The sequence below is a fragment of the Pteropus alecto genome, unplaced genomic scaffold, assembly GCF_000325575.1.
Source record: "Pteropus alecto unplaced genomic scaffold, ASM32557v1 scaffold287, whole genome shotgun sequence".
In the NCBI taxonomy this organism is placed as follows: Eukaryota; Metazoa; Chordata; class Mammalia; order Chiroptera; family Pteropodidae; genus Pteropus; species Pteropus alecto.
In genome coordinates this window covers 108544-125853 of record NW_006439718.1, presented here as the reverse complement: position 1 = coordinate 125853, position 17310 = coordinate 108544, and the positions used below count along the sequence as shown (strand labels likewise).

Here is a 17310-nt window from a genome sequence, read left to right as displayed (position 1 = left end):
CGTCTATCTATAGAATGGACTATAACTCAGCAATAAAATAAATTAATTAATGGTTCACTGAACATGATGGATGAATCTCAAAAATCATTAAAGCATAAAAAGTGAGTAAAAGCAAACAAAAAATAGTACATATGGCATAATTCCATTTATATGAAATTTTAGAAAATGTAAACTAACCTACAGTGTTTGTCTGGAGATGGAGATGCAAAGGTGCATGAGGAAAATTTAGGGGTGAGGACAGTATACGTTATCCTGATTGTGGTGATAGTTTTATGGGTGTATACACGTGTCAAAACTCATCAGATTCTACTCTTCAAATATGCAGCTTATTGTATGTCATTATACATCAAGTTGTAAAAAAAACAAAAAACAAAACAAAGAAAACATGCATTTATTATATAATTTAGGATTTACTAAAAATATAATAAATAAAACAATCAAATAAATGAGTGTACATTCCCTATGTTTCAGCAAGCCTAGGTTTGAAAAATTTATTCTACGGAAACATGAAGCACCAATCCTTAAGAACGTGTGTTTGAGAACATTTATCACAACATTATTTATAGAATCAAAACCAGAAACAACTTAAAATATACCTCACTACATTACAGTATAAAAGACTATTAAGCAGCTATTCAAAGGATAAACTTTATATACATGCTTCAACTTGGAAGGATGTTTAAGTGAAAAAGTTCAAATTATTGTGCATACTATTATGAGATGACACAAGATAAATGGACAAATGGATAAGACAGCTACACGTTAAACCGTTACTATTGGCTGAGCTAGAAAGGCTTTGGAAAAAGATTTTTCACACATTTATGAATCATTTAACTTATAAAAATGAGTACATTTTACTTTTATTTTTTAAAAAGCAAAAAATAAAATAAAGACAATATTCGTCTTGCTTTGAAATGCATTCCAAAAAATATGTTGGGTTGAGGGTTAGGGAGGGAGCCGAAGAGGGCGAGGTAAGATAAAGAAAGTGTAATAAAATGTCATTGGTAGAATCCAGGTAAATAATACATGGATATTTGCCGTACTATTTGAAAATGTCCATAATGAGCTTTGAGGGGAAAACTTACATGGAATGGAGAGTGGGGGGTGTGCGGGAGAGAGGGAGAGAGAGAGAGAGAGAGAGACTGAGGTGGGTGGGTAGATAGGTGGATAAATAGCCAGACTGACAAGGCCTCTGGTCACTGAAAAAAGCGAATCCACAATGTAACAGATAACTCACTCCTTCCTGGATTGTCCAAGCTCCAGGCATGTTCCTTTTGATCAACCCACCAGCATACCTTTTGAGTCATTTAATTTTATGCTGGAGTCACTGTGGAGTATGCTCTGAAGTGAACATCAAGTCTGGATATCTCTCAGATGTATAGACTCTCCAGACATACAGAGGCCTGTGGAAGCTTCAGGGCCTCAGAAGCCCTCGAGTCTTAATGGTCTTAAGGGCAACCCCTGCCCCTAGGTATATCTCTTCCCAACCTCACAGAGGAGGTCTGATCATAATCTGCCTCTCACCAACTCCTACTGAGTCCTTGACTTCTTTGTTATACCCACTAACATTGTTAAAACAATACTGTGAGGCTTTTCTCTTTTTGAGGAAGTCAAAGCACAGAGCAATCATGTCACCTAATCTAATGCTCTACTCTAGGAAGCAGTAGAGTTTGGCTGTGGGCTCCTACGCCCACAATCCTGACACTTCTACTCACATGGCTATGGCTGTTTATACAAGGGGGAGGAGGCTGGGGCTCTTGACTCCAACCCAACTCCAAACTCAAACTCCAAGATTGCAATGGGACTCTCTGTAGCCCATGGGCCAATGGCCAGCAGGCCAGATGGGAGGATAGAGAGCATCCCCTGGCTCCCACTCTGGGACTTGCCCAGAACACCTGTTATGTTCTCCCTCATTTGGGGGCCAGGGCATCCCTGGCTCCTGGAGAGTATGGAGAGTTTCCTCCCACTGTGCTTAGGCCACACCCAAGAAGGACAGATTGTCTCTCCTCACACGTACTGTCTAACTCAGGCACGCCAGTGACTTGCAACAGACTGCAGTTCACTTTCTCCTCTGTGACACTCTGGGCCATCCACCTAAATCAATGCACAGCAGCAGCTCCAGGCATCCCATCCTGAGACTGCATTTTGATAAGAGTATAGGGGAAGCACTTTCCCTAAAACAGTCTTATTCTGGTTCATCTTCATCCCTGCCCTTCTTGGTCCAGAGACTCTGCCTGGGCTCAAGCAATGATGGAAAAGTATCCTCAGAGGACCAGGATGTATGCTCAGAGTTCTGATTCCCCCAAGTAGAGGCACAGCGAAAGGCCCAGTGTTCCCAGCAGGCACTTAGGAGGCCTTATTATTATACTAAATCAGGCTCACTTCATTGGCTGCAAACGGTGGAGTGATGTGACCATATGTCACTGGGCATTAAACAAATCCTAATGAGCTAAAAATATGTTTCTTTTAGCTAATTGACCTCTTTGGCCTTCATAAACCACTTGGTAAACATCCTCAGATAATGATTTCCAGAGAGCAGATTGTGGCTCTCAAGTGTGCTGAAAAAGCACCCCCTGTCCCCAAGTCTATCTCCTCTGGCTGCCTGCTGAGACACCCATGAGTGCCTGCCTGCTGTCTGCACAGCCCATGAAGTGTGTGCTGGAAATAATAGGGCAAAGTGAGAGGAGTAGAGCCAGGCCTCTCTCCCAGTGTTCTTCCTCAGCTGCATGACCATGCTTTGAACCATAGTTGTCTCACTTGTTGAGTGAGGGAAATGTCCACCCCTGGAGGGATGCAGAGAAGAAGCAGGGGTTCTAGGATCTAGGAAGGACTCACATGACTTTCATGTGAAGGAGCAGAAACTAGGAAACAGAGAGTCCAGCAATTGGTTCACCTGGGATTGTCTCATATGCTCCGTGCAGATAAGGAGACTGATCTTGGTACCTGTGGGGCCTGGGACCACAGAGACCCAAGTTCTACTACTTAGTTCTCCCTGAGAGCAGCAGGCAGTGGGCTGAGCCCTCAATCAGCAGGAGAATGGGCACTCCCTATATCTCAGAGCTAATTTCATCTGACCTAGAGTCATTGGTTCCATTATGTCTGGAAGGCAGGTTCCCTCCTCACTCACCAGGTCCAGACATGTCATTACCATCATTTGAAAGCTGTCGGGAGGACCACACAGGTTCCCTGGAGTCATTAGCAAAACATAGGAATAAACTTTAAACCTTGAAATTGATAGGAACCTCAGACTCAAACTCTGCACTGTCTGAGCCAGTGACCCCACAAGTTTTTTCTCTCCACCCTCACATACCCCACCTACTAAACTGTTTCTTCAGCTATGAAACAGAGATAATATCTAACAGGGAAAACTTAGTAGTTGAGTGTTTCCTTCTTGCTTGACACTGTGAAGTACTTTACACATATTTTCTCACATTATTACACAATAAGTGAGACACTTCCCTAAGACCATGGAATAAAGAATGACAGAACCATGCCTCCAATGATTTCTACCAAATTTGAGAAGCATCGACCACCCAGTGTAGTGGGGAAAAGTTATTTACTTGCAGGTTAATAACTCTACTTGCAAAGAAGACTATCAGCTTGTAAAGCATAGAGCATAGTTCCTGTATGTGGCAGGAAATCAAAAATAAATGGTAATTATTCAAACTATTATGTACAGAGATGACACAGCAAAATGACATTTAGTATACCTTCTGGGTTAAACCACCTTGTCCCCTTCTGCCCAGTCCCTAGGGCTGATGAGCTCAAATTAGACAGGATTAAAGGCTTACTGAAGGTGGAAACCACACCCCTACTCCCGCATTTAGCCTCAGACCTTCTGTCTGCCAGCTGAGAAGGACAAGGAAGGAGGGCAGCCGCACAGGGCAGCGCTGTGGCCTTGAACACAATCAAGAAAATTTCTGTGCAGGAGCCAGCCCTCCTTCTGATTCTCCATGACAAGAGAATGGGCCCTGCTCTTGTCCACACTGCTCTGTGGCCTGGCTGGCCCCACACACCTCTTCCAGCCGAGCTTGGTGCTAGACATGGCCAAGGTCCTCCTGGATAACTACTGCTTCCCGGAGAACCTGATGGGGATGCAGGAAGCCATCGAGCAGGCCATCAAGAGTCGCGAGATCTTAGGTATCTCAGACCCTCAGACACTGGCCCATGTCCTGACGGCCGGGGTACAGAGTTCTTTGAATGACCCTCGCCTGGTCATCTCCTATGAGCCCAGTGCCCTCATGGCTCCCCAGCAGGTGCCAGCACTCACCCACCTCACACAAGAAGAACTGCTTGCTCAACTGCAGAAAGGCATCCGCCACGATGTTCTGGAGGGCAATGTGGGCTACCTGCGAGTGGACGACATCCCGAATCAGGAAGTAGTGAGCAAGCTGGGGGGCTTCTTAGTGGAAAATATCTGGAGAAAGCTTATGGGCACCTCTGCCTTGGTGCTGGACCTCCGACACTGCACTGGGGGCCACGTTTCCGGCATCCCCTATGTCATCTCCTACCTGCACCCAGGAAACACGATTCTGCATGTGGATACCATCTACGACCGCCCCTCCAATACGACCACTGAGATCTGGACCTTGCCCCAGGTCTTGGGGGAGAGGTACAGTGCTGACAAGGATGTGGTGGTTCTCACCAGTGGCCACACTGGAGGAGTGGCTGAAGACATAGCATACATTCTCAAACAGATGCGCAGGGCCATTGTGGTGGGTGAGCGGACCGTTGGGGGGGCCTTAGACCTCCAGAAGCTGAGGATAGGCCAGTCTGACTTCTTCCTCACTGTGCCTGTGTCCAGGTCCCTGGGGCCCCTGGGCGGGGGCAGCCAGACATGGGAGGGCAGTGGGGTGCTGCCCTGTGTTGGGACACCAGCAGAACAGGCCCTAGAGAAGGCCCTGGCCATTCTCACCCTGCGCAGAGCCCTGCCGGGAGTCATGCGGCGCCTACAGGAGGCCCTGCAGGACTACTACACACTGGTGGACCGCGTGCCGGCCCTACTACATCACCTGGCCAGCATGGACTTTGCCGCAGTGGTCTCTGAGGACGATCTGGTCACTAAGCTCAACGCTGGTCTGCAGGCTGTGTCCGAGGACCCCAGGCTCCTGGTGCGAGCCATTAGGCCCAGGGAAACCTCTTCTGGGCCCGAGGCTGGAGCTGACTACCCCCCAGAGGTGGTCCCAGCAGTGCCAGAGGATGAGATTGCCCGGCAGGCCCTAGTGGACTCCGTTTTCCAGGTGTCGGTGCTTCCAGGAAACGTGGGCTACCTGCGCTTCGACAGGTTTGCAGATGCCTCTGTGCTAGGGGCATTGGGCCCATACATCCTGCACCAGGTATGGGAGCCCCTGCAGGACACGGAGCACCTTATTATGGACTTGCGCCAGAACCCTGGGGGGCCGTCCTCTGCTGTTCCTCTGCTTCTGTCCTACTTTCAGGGTCCTGACTCCGGCCCGGTGCGCCTTTTTACCACCTACGACCGCCGCACCAATGTCACACAGGAGCACTTCAGCCGCACGGAGCTGCTAGGCCAGCGCTATGGCTCCCAGCGTGGGGTGTACCTGCTCACCAGCCACCGCACCGCGACTGCTGCTGAGGAGCTAGCCTTCCTCATGCAGTCACTGGGCTGGGCTACGCTGGTAGGTGAGATCACGGCGGGCAGCCTACTGCACACCCACACGGTGCCCCTGCTGGAGACGCCGGAGAGTGGCCTGGTGCTCACTGTGCCCGTACTCACCTTCATCGACAACCACGGCGAGTGCTGGCTGGGTGGTGGAGTGGTGCCCGATGCCATCGTGCTGGCTGAGGAGGCTCTGGACAAAGCTCAGGAGGTGCTAGAGTTTCACCGCAGCCTGGGGGCCTTGGTAGAAGGCACAGGACGCCTGCTGGAAGCTCACTATGCACGCCCAGAGGTTGTAGGGCAGACAGGAGACCTGCTTAGAGCCAAGCTGGCCCAGGGGGCCTACCGCACAGCTGTGGACCTGGACTCCCTGGCCTCTCAGCTCACAGCCGACTTGCAGGAGATGTCTGGGGACCATCGTCTGCTGGTGTTCCATAGCCCCGGTGATCTGGCAGCAGAGGAGGTGCCTCCACCACCCCCCGCCATTTTTTCCCCAGAGGAGCTCTCCTACCTCATCGAGGCCCTTTTTAAGACAGAGGTGCTGCCTGGCCAGCTGGGTTATCTGCGTTTTGATGCCATGGCCGAGCTGGAGACAGTGAAGGCCATTGGGCCACAGCTGGTACAGCTGGTGTGGCAGAAGCTGGTGGACACAGCTGCACTGGTTGTCGACCTGCGCTACAATCTTGGCAGCTACTCCACAGCTGTGCCCCTACTCTGCTCCTATTTTTTTGAGGCAGAGCCCCGCCAGCACCTTTATTCTGTTTTTGACAGGGCAACCTCGAGGGTCACAGAGGTGTGGACCCTGCCCCAGGTGGCTGGCCAGCGCTACGGCCCCCACAAGGACCTCTACATCCTGATAAGCCACACCAGTGGGTCAGCCGCTGAGGCTTTTGCTCACACCATGCAGGACCTGCAGCGAGCCACCGTCATTGGGGAGCCCACAGCTGGGGGAGCGCTCTCTGTGGGCATCTACCAGGTGGGCAGCAGCCCCTTATATGCCTCCATGCCCACACAGATGGCCCTGAGTGCCAGCACTGGCGAGGCCTGGGACCTAGCAGGGGTGGAGCCTGACATCACTGTGCCCATGAGTGAGGCCCTCTCCACAGCACGGGACATAGTAGCCCTGCGCGCCAAGGTGCCCACTGTGCTGCAGACAACTGGGAAGCTGGTCGCCGACAACTATGCCTCTCCTGAGCTGGGGGCCAAGATGGCTGCCAAACTGAGCCGTCTGCAGAGCCGCTACTCGAGGGTGACCTCAGAAAGCGCCCTGGCTGAGATGCTGGGTGCTGACCTGCAGGTGCTGTCTGGGGATCCACATCTGAAGACAGCTCATATCCCTGAGGATGCCAAGGACCGCATTCCTGGGATTGTACCCATGCAGGTGAGATACAAGGGAGACTTGGCCCAGCATAGTCCTGGGGAGAGTTGACCAATTGTCCACACATCCAGGGCTTTGTGCATGGTACAAGACAATGGCTTCCAGACTTGTTTTCATGCTTAAGTTTTCATTAGTCACATCTTTTTCTCTCTCTCATCTTGTCATCTTAGTTGCTCCCTATGCCCATGGTATTTCTGAGCACTTCTGTGGAACATTGGTGCCCACAAGAACTCAGTTTGAAAACCCTTGGTATAAAAGGAGCTTCACTCTTGGCTGGTGGAAAGCAAGTGTTTGCAGGGCTTCTCATTGTCAGTTTCGTGAAAGGGATCAATAAGTTGCATGAGATTACTACAATTTCCTCTTCTGGTAATGTGGGGTTTGTGTTAATGCTTAATACTTGCCTACCTCAGGGGTCCACAGTTTTTGTAGATGGATTGTTTTTGTAGATGGATTGTTAATCTTTCAGATCCCTTCCCCTGAAGTTTTTGAAGACCTGATTAAGTTTTCCTTCCACACTAACGTGCTCGAGGACAACATTGGCTACTTGAGGTTTGACATGTTTGGAGACTGTGAGCTACTCACCCAGGTCTCAGAGCTGCTGGTGGAACATGTCTGGAAGAAGATTGTACACACGGATGCCATGATTATTGACATGAGGTCAGTGGACTAGGGGTCAGTGGTTCTTGGCCAAACCAGGGAAGTTGCCAGAACAGTAAAAGCTACGAGTCTATTCAGGGGGAAAAAAGGACCCTGCGACACAGGACTGGAGCTAAAAGGGACTAGGTCACCTGACTATCAGGACTCTGGCCAGGTAGTTTAGGGGTTCTGGTTAAATTTGCTGGGCAAGATCCCAGCACTGGTGGATTTTTAAAGCTCCTCTTATGATCTCAATGTGCATTCCAGGCTAAAAAAATCACTGGACCAATTCTGTTGTCCCCACATGTGCCTGGTCATAGGAGTCCTTGGAAAGGGAGTGGGGAGGAGGAAGATAGACATGAATAACACTGATTCCAGTGCCCTATACCAGCCCTGCTGAGTTAAAAGCTCTAGGGGTGACATCAAATGATCTGTGTGTTTGATAGGTATCATCCCAGGTGATTCTAATGGTCAGTCATGTTTGAGACAGCTAGGTCTCCACCTGTGGTTGTGGCTCACATCATATAAAATCAGCCCATGACTACCCTGGTCATGAGAATCATAAAGCCAGAGTCTCAGAGAGAATGTGCAAATTAGCCACTGTCGTTGCAAAAAGAATTTTTTGCTTCACAAAATGATTATTGAAAGGATGCTTTCAGCTAGCCACCTCCCTTCTGCTTCTGTAAAGGTGTGCCCCATAGGGTGGGTTTCTGTCTTATAACAGGGGGGAGGTCAAAGAATGCCCTGGGGCAGTGGCCAGACTCAGGCCCCCTGTGACTCCCAGGTCCATAGGCAGGCTCGCCATGGGCACCTTTCATTGCACAAGGGAAGGGCAGGATGCTCCCCCGGGATGCAGACAGTTCCCACCCCTACCTACTCTCATTACTAGAGATACAGCTAGGATTGGCTGAGATGGAGTTTCCAGGTCTTGTAGTTGGCCTGCAGCATTCCCATGGTTCTTAGTCATCACTAGGTGGCTCTGGATCCCAGAGACTTGTTCTCCTTCCTAGAAGAGAAACCGTCTCCCAGGGCTCTATGGTGTGTGTCCAAAACTTGAGCTTCGGGTCTCTTGTGTGTACCTCTGATTTCTTTACTCTTCAAATGCTATTAAACAGCCAAACTATCCTCATGCTAAGTCCCTATCTGCTTAACTGTACCAGCCACATTTTTTGAATAGCCTACAGGTGTGCTTTGCTTAAAGCCCTTTCCAGCCTGAGGTATGGATGTTCAGACACTGAGGTCATGGTCCCTGATCCCAGCTGGGCCATCCTAAATCATCAACCAGAAGAGGCTCCTAACACACTGCCAGCCTTGCACTCTTCATTTCCAAGATGAGGAGATAGGCCCAGGGAGGTCACAAAATGAGCTAAATCTAAATGGCTCGGTACAAGTGCAAACTCCACTTTCGATGCATGCAACTCTGAGCACTCCACAACACTAAGTGCTACATTAGGATACCTCAACTAAGACACCTAGTGGGTTTTGTGAAATTATCAAGAATGCAACTGGGGAGGACCCTGTTACCAAAATGTGTTCCTCTCATAGGCAGCATGGGTGCAGAGGAGCAGTCTGTGGTCAGTAAGCAGGGGAAATTTATTGAGTTCCTGACTACAGGACTTGTCAGAGCCTTTAATATAATGTATACAATATGTATCACACAATAAATATGTGATTAGAAAGGCTGAGTATGATATGCAGTATATTCTAAATAAATTTGACCACAAAGTCTCTTGTTCTCAAAATACTTATACTCTGGGGAACGCCAACCAAATAATTCTGTAGGAAGAGGAAGGGGCACTAGACCGAGGCTGCCTGGAATTAGAACTTTCCACAGGACAAAGATCTGGGCCTCCCATAGGGGCATCAAGGGTCTCACTGTGAGCTCTGCCCTCAGTGGCCTCCACTCCCTTCTCACAGGTTCAACATTGGTGGCCCCACCTCCTCTATCTCTGCCCTGTGCTCCTACTTCTTTGAGGAAGGCCCTCCCATTCTGCTGGACAAAATCTACAGCCGGCCCAATGACTCTGTCAGTGAGCTCTGGACTCACTCTCAACTTGCAGGTGCGTGCAGAAGTCTTCCATTTCCTGTTCTTATTCTAGAAACTTCTGGAAAATTAGAGAAAGACATTTGGGTTCAGGTTAAAGTAATAATAAGTGGAATAAAGTCCCTGTCTTATGCCATGCACTTGCACGTATGATCTTTAATCCCCGCAAAATTAGTACAATTATGCCCATTTCCTAGAGGAGAAAAATGAGTCTCAACTACGTAGACTATCCTGTCTAACATCACTTAGCTAGTAAGTGAAAGTACCAAAACTTAAACACTGGCTTGTCTAAAACCCAAATGCCTCCCATTCTCCCCACTATAACCATCAGCCTACAAGACAAATGCAGAACTAGAAGGATCCCCCTCCCCTGCCCATTGCCAAACCTCATTGGGTTTCCAGTGCTCATCTTACCTGAACACTCAGCAGCAGCTCAGCATACCTGCCAAAAGAAAGTTCTGATGCTGGTGGGGCTTTCGTTACCTGCCCTGGGCCCAGAGCAGAGGCTGAAGCAGTGCAAGCCCCATGCTTTATAGAGCCACGACTTTCCCAGCCCTGTTCCTGGTGGACAGCCTCACTCCATCACCCTTGCCCAGTGCACAAAACCAAAGAACCTGCACTCCCATCAACAAAAGGGAACTGGGAGACCAAAAGAGGTATGGCTATAACCAAAAAAGCACCCTACAATTTTCCTTATCACACGAGCATTTGGGGGGAACTTTCAAGACACATATTCAATAATATTGCAAAATGTAAATAAAAATCAGAACAAGGTGAATTCTAAATTCAAATAGACATTCAAGAGTAGGGGATTAAAATAGACTCAGCTCTGTAGGTCATGGTGTCCTAGAATTGTGATGTCCAATATGAGAGCCACTGAGCAAGGAAATGTGGCACATATGAATTATGATGTGTAAAGTGTAAAGTGAATGCCAGCTTTTGAACATATTTTATGGAAAAGATTTAAAATATCACATCAATAATTTATTAATTATATTTTTTAGAACATATTTTAGATATAGTGAGTTAAATAAAACATTATTAAAATTCATTTCATCTGTTTCTTTATGCTTGTTTAATGTGCCTACTAGAAAACAAAATGACATCTGTGGCTCATATTGCATTTCTGTTAGACATCATTGTCCTAGAGACTTGTTAAGTCACAAATTTGGCTCCTCTGAGAATCTAAAGTGAAAAGAAAATCTGGTCAGTTTAATTGTTCTCATTATTCATAAAAAAGAAGTATGCCCTTTTCTGAAAAAAAGTCAAGTCTTTCCCCACTATTTGGTAATAAAAGAACCTGTATGGGGGCCCAGGGGGCTCTAAAGCACTTACATGCTTAGGATTGGGTACATGTTCTTATCTGCATTTTACAGATGCAGATACCGGGGATTCAGAAAGGTGAAGTGACTTGCATGTGGACACAAGCATGCAGAACTAAATTTCAGGCCCTCATCTCTTGGGTCCAGGCAGTTCGAGAAGGCAGGTTCCCCAGGGAGGTGACTTGACTCCCCATCTTGAAAGGCCTTCTCTCTTGCAGGTGAACGCTATGGCTCCAAGAAGAGCATGGTCATACTGACCAGTGGTGTGACAGCCGGCGCTGCGGAGGAATTTACATACATCATGAAGAGGCTGGGCCGGGCACTAGTTGTTGGGGAAGTGACCAGTGGGGGCTGCCAGCCTCCACAAACCTACCATGTGGATGATACCCACCTCTACATCACCATCCCCACAGCTCGCTCAGTAGGGGCTGCAGACGGCAGCTCCTGGGAAGGGGTGGGCGTGGTGCCCCACGTGGCTGTCCCTGCAGAAGCAGCCCTCACCAGAGCCAAGGAGATGCTCCAGCACACTCTGATGAGGGTCCGGCGGAGTCCAGGCCAGCAGGGCCCCCAAGAGGGCCTCCGTGGGCAGAGCCCCAGGGTGAGCGGGATCTCTGGGCCACACATCATGGACGCTAAGGCACCTCAGGCACGTGGTCCTGCATGAGTCCCACAAGGGACAGAAAAGGGCCCTGCTGAGCTCTGGTTAGGCTTTGTGTTGGAAGTACCCTTGGAGCTCATCCATCCCATCTCTGCCACTGCCAGAGTCCTTTCTGTTTGAACATCTAGGGACAGGGAGCTAGCCTTCTCCACAGTAGGTAGTTATTTTGGGGGAAGAGAAGTCCAGATCTACCCCAGGTAATGGATGCCCTGTGAACACATGTGAATATTGGGCTGCAAGTTTTCCTCAGGTAGCAGCCCTCGGACACTTGAAGGCAAGTCCATGCTTACTTAGAATCTTCTCTTCCCTATCCCAAACCCTCTCAATCCAATTCTACATAGCAAGTCTATTTTTCCTTCACATGTTATTCCCACACCCCTGTTCTCCAGCTTTTGCCAGGGCCCCAAAAGCCATGCGGTGTCCCAACATGCCATATTGCTACCAGAAAGGAGAGCAGTCCTAGGTGGTAGTCTGAGTGGCCCTACTCATTCAAGTGCAGCCTGTAACTGTGCTGGCTTTAGTGACCAAGCCCATTCCTTACAGGGTGAGAAGCTTGTAGCATGCAGATCCCACGACCTCCTCCAGAAATGAGCAAACCCCAGAAGGAGACAGGGAGCCCAAGGGACCCGAGTGCCCCTGGCTAGTGCCCTGGGAGCCATGAAACCCTGCTCTACTGGAGTCATTGGGGACCTAAAAGTGAGAGACTTCTAGGACCCTGCCCAAAGTAACAGTGAGGGTGAGGCTAGAAGAGCAGGAGGGGACCCCAGCCCCCATTTAGTGCTTCTGGAGCCCCAGGCTCCAAGATGTCTGAGTGAAGATTAAGTACTAGTCCCTCCTGGCCTTGCTGTCTGGTGAGACCAGGCTGCAACTGCCACAGGCCACTTCCCCCAGGGCATTGGGCTGACTTAACCATACAACGCTGATTTCACCAGCCCTTCTGCGCCTAAAATCCAGAGAGCTGTGGAATCTGGGCACACTGCTGGGTTATTACCTATACCAAGGCATTTCCCCCCTGGAAAACTTTGAAACAACCCTATCTAAATAGGAAAGCCCGGATAGAAGGGAAGATTTCACTCAAGTTCCTTTTCCTTCTGCTAAATTCAAGTAAAATTAACTGCATGATTGAATTTTAGTAGTATTATATATCCTGCAATCTCATTTTTTTCTTCATTAGAACTATTATTGTCCAGGACATGCTCAGATGTCATCTGGTCAGATAAAGTTCCTTGATTTCTCTGTGCGCTTCCTCAATCTCCTGCGAACCCCGCCACAGTGCTTGTCTCTCTTGCATTATCAGTCTCCCCAGTCCTGTGGGGCAGTCAGGGATGGGAACTTAATCTGTTTGCCTCAGCTCCTCCAGCCCTAAACAAGCCTGGCATCTGGTAAGGAGAGCTCAGCATACCATTGATGATGAATGAATGAATGAATGAATGAATGAATGAACAAATGAGGCCCCTCTCTACTGAAAGGACATTATTATATGATGTAGACACTCAAGGGGTTTTATTTCTCTAGCCCTCCTGGAACATGGTGAGAAGGGAAGTCAGTCAAGAGTGAGCAGAAAGGGCTGAGGGTGCCCCCCTTTGGCTTCATCCAGGGGTGTTGGAGTGGCCAGAAGACTCCAGCTAGGCTGTGTTGTAATAACAAGAGTGACAAATGGATTATAAAGGACTTGAAAGAGTTTCAAAGCTGGCTCTGTGGGCCAGGAGAGGACTAGGGGCTTCCCTATCATTCATCAAACCCAGACCACACTCTGGGCAGCCAAACTACAGAGTCATTATATGGAGAAAGGAATACAGTGATGTGCTGGGCCCATATCCTCCTCCTGCCCCCACCTTGGGACAGATACTGAGGGTGTCAGGCCAGCCACAGCAAGTGATAGAGGCAGAGAAGATTCAGGAGACCAGATGTGAGCCTCAGTGGGTAGGTGCAGTGGAGCACACCTGCTTCCTGACCAGGGGCTGACAGCACAGGGCCAGGGTGGGCGAGATGGAAGAAAGTGGCTCTGGGTGCTAGAGGCCCCATGCCGGTGTATTCCAATAGAACAAACCATGCCTCTGCCAAACTCTATGTAGTTAGGATAAGAAAGAAAAGGTGAACTTCATCATCAAATCCTTGCTGGAAACTTGATCCACACCCCCAATAGGGGCCAGGCACTTATTCAAGAAGGGTTGTGAAGGGGGCACCTGTGGGACCCCATGGGTTCTCTTTCTTTAAGCTGTACTGGAGCACCAGAGGAGAAAATCAGCTCTTTCCCCATCTTACTCTCTTGCTTCCTGCATCTGCCCACACAGCCCAACACACAACCAGTGACCACGTTTGCATGTCAATGAGGGCCCTGGCTTCACAGTTTTAATGGAGGACCCACACGGCCTTAATGCAAGAAAACATGGCTCAGAAAAATGACGCAGCCGGAAGCACACTGCAAGGAAACCTGCCTCTGAGGTCCCCACTGGAGGGCACTCATCTCGCACATCCTGGTCCCTATAGGATTAGTGCTACCTGGCCTAAGGACCTATTCATTGCCTTGCTGAGCAAGGCAGCTGACTCTGAAAATAGTCTCCTAATCCAAGTATCTTAGAATAGCAAGGGTATCAGAGGCCACTGACTTCCTTGTATTCTACCTAGGAAAACGGGATGGTCAGGGAAGAGAAAAGTTAAATTTAAATAACCACAGCCCTCCACCCATCATGCACTGTCTTCTCAGTCCCTATTCAAAACTGGTTTCCAAAAATTCTTTTCTAGAAGTAGCAAAAATCAAAACACACCGGAGAATGGTTTATTTTTTAAAATAAAAGGTTTATTTTCTATGAGATTCATATCTTGCTATGTGATCTTTAGTACATGTAGTACATGACTTGTACTACAAAAAATAAAAATATTATGCAAATAGCCAGGGCGTTTTAACCATTGCTCTGAAGATAAGTGGCCTGCAGTGGAGGCCTGCTGCCTCCAGGGGGTGTGAGCACCTACCAAAATAAGGAAGGATGCAAAGTTCACCCTGAGACAATATCTACAGACTTTCACCCTACGGAGAATTCTCTTTATGTGCCCAGAGGAATAGGGCAGTATGCTGAGGCTAGCAGTGCAAGGCCCAGCACCCAGCCTATTCAGAAAGTGGGACCATAATAGAGTTAGCGGTCTCCAGCTGGTGGTACCTGCCCCTCTCCATCACCACCATCACTAACGTGCTTCCTTAAGTCCATGCCATTTTGGCTTAGTGTTTAAAAAACAATTAAGTCAGTTGACCCTTAATTCCACATACAGTCCTGATTTCTGGCCTCTTTTAAACCTGTGTTCAGCCTGGCACTGAGGAACCTTCATCCAGAACATGAGCTCCAGGTGTCAGGACCACCTTTCCTCTCTTTTCTCTTCTCTCCCCCGAAACTGAGCGGGATTTACTCACTTTCATTTACCCAATTATATGATCATTTGAGCAGAATCCATGGTCTAAGATTCAGGTCAGAAGTTGAAATCCAGGATCCCAGCCTTATCGAGGTTTTAATTCTCTTCCAGATAAAAACAGAAAGAAAAGCATATCTTGATTAAAATTAAGAACTAAAATGGATGTGAATTCAGAATGCATTATTTTAGCCTCATTAGGACATCTTGTGGACTTTTATAAATATTAATTGAATGAATGCTGGGAGATAATTTATTGAGATACAATTAGCCATTTTTGCAGTCACTACAGGTATTTCTACTTCCTTTGTCTAAGAAGTTAGCCAAGCCTTTCTGTTCACTGACTCGGTGGCTTCTACATCCCCCACCTAATGACAGCATTGCCAGAAAAATGCAAAGGACTAAGATCCTGCAAGAGGCGGAGGAGAGAAGATAGAGCACATTGGAGAATAAAAGCAAAGACACCAAAACAGCATGGGGAGATGGTATGATGCTAAGAGAGGGTGCCTTCTTAGGTGGGAGAGAACTTTCTCTGAACTTGAGAGGCAGGAGAGGAATTTCAGAATGACAGATTGCATATCCTACCAAAACCACGGGATTGAGGTACAGAGAAGATTAAATTTGATACAGAGAATTTAAGAAATGTGGCAATTCTCATCCCAGAATTGTAGAGAAAATTCATACCTGCTGATGTGATGTTTTATGGCAAAATCACCAGCCAAACTTTAACTGGTATGGAAGGTGGCTAAGAGAGCTTGGGAAAAGTCATGATTAAAAGAGACTATTCTCCGGTAGATACAGGAGGGCAGGAGAGAAGAACGGATGAGACAGGATTTGACTGCCAAGGGGACTTTGGGAATCCAGCCTAGTGACAAGCAGGAACTGCCACATTTATAAGCTGTGTGTCATCACCTCTAAAAATCATATTTCAGTCATTTTAAATGACTGCAAAGCAACTCGCATCTATATCACTTTTTACCAAAATAAACTCCATCTTAAAAATTGAGTTGGGGGAAGATGTTTTGTTGTGCTTCTTTATAAATTTAATTAATTTAATTAACTTTATTATTTTTCAAAATATTTTCCTTGTTTGTAAATGATGTGCTCATAGTTAGTGATAATTCCGTATGATGCATGGTTCCTTGAGGAGTCGAGACAGGCCAGGGAAGACGCACAGATCTAGATATCTCATGGATCTAAGGCCTTGACTCACCACCACTTGTCTTGTATCACTTTGCAGATCAGCTCATCAGTGGACCTCAGTGCTCACTACTGTAAAGTGAGAAAATGAACTAGAACTTTACAGTCTCTTTCAATTCTAAATTTCTATTTTGTCTTAGTACAGTACATTTATGCCTTTCAAAGTCATAAATTATGAACCAATCCAATAAGCCAGAGTTGAATGGCTGTGCACATAATTTGACAGATGATAAAACCCTGTGATAAGCTGATTCAGGTTTGTCAGCAAGGAGACTAGAACTAGGCATTTCATTCATTCCTTCAACAAATGCCTGTTGAACATCTGCTACGTGCCTACATTGTTCTGGCTGCTGGGAATACAGCAGTGCACAAAACAGCAAAAATGGAGCTTAAGTTCTTGTAATGGGAGGCAGTAAATAGGACAAATCAATAAAATAACACAGTATGCAAGATATTAAAGAGTGCTAAAGAAAAGGGCAATAGGAAATGTGTGTGTGTATGGGAGGGTGGGCATGGTACAAGTTGAAGTTAAGACCTGGTTCTAAGTCTCAGTTTTTAAATCATACACAATACCATGTGAGCACATGCTGAAGAAATGTGTGATAGGCTGGGAAGAATGCGAGCTCAGAGTGGGAAGTTCCTGGGGTCTTGTTCTTATACCCACGGTCTTAAGAAAGTCAGTTAACCTCTTGGAGTTTAGTTCTGCAGTAAAATGGGAATTAAATATCATCTCATGGATGAATTAAATGATATATGTTAGTGCATAGTGTGGAGCCTCAGGTTCAAAACCCGTGAGGTGCCCTTTTCTGTCCCACATAGGACAGAAGGAGAGGGAGGATCCCTACAGCTTCAGCCAATTTGGGCACAGCCTCTTTGTGAGCAAATTTGCCCCTGCGCAGTTCCCAAAGAGGCCGGCTTGCAGACCATTCCTCGTCCCTCTCTAGCAGTGCAGGGCCTCCAAACTTCCCTGTGAGAATGGAAGTGCTCCATTGATGTCTGCAGGGAGCACCTCTGGCTTCTTCCAGATACAAAGGAAAATGGCTCAGGTGG

At 47.7% G+C, this 17310-nt stretch overlaps 1 protein-coding gene across 1 annotated transcript; it reads left to right on the top strand.

Moving 5' to 3' along the window:
* The first annotated feature begins 3953 nt into the window (after positions 1 to 3953).
* RBP3 (retinol binding protein 3) lies at positions 3954 to 11664 on the top strand. The gene is made up of 4 exons (XM_006916945.2): positions 3954 to 7001; positions 7465 to 7655; positions 9552 to 9694; positions 11219 to 11664. The coding sequence occupies exons 1-4, from the start codon at positions 3954 to 3956 to the stop codon at positions 11662 to 11664; spliced, it is 3828 nt and encodes a 1275-aa protein (XP_006917007.2).
* Positions 11665 to 17310: the final 5646 nt, after the last annotated feature.

Excerpts from the sequence above, each read along its gene's own strand:
- RBP3 (XM_006916945.2), top strand. The coding sequence starts at position 3,954 with ATGACAAGAGAATGGGCCCTGCTCTTGTCCACACTGCTCTGTGGCCTG. Across the intron at positions 7,656-9,551 it reads GCCATGATTATTGACATGAG|GTTCAACATTGGTGGCCCCA; the intron begins GTCAGTGGACTA and ends CCCTTCTCACAG. Across the intron at positions 9,695-11,218 it reads GACTCACTCTCAACTTGCAG|GTGAACGCTATGGCTCCAAG; the intron begins GTGCGTGCAGAA and ends TCTCTCTTGCAG.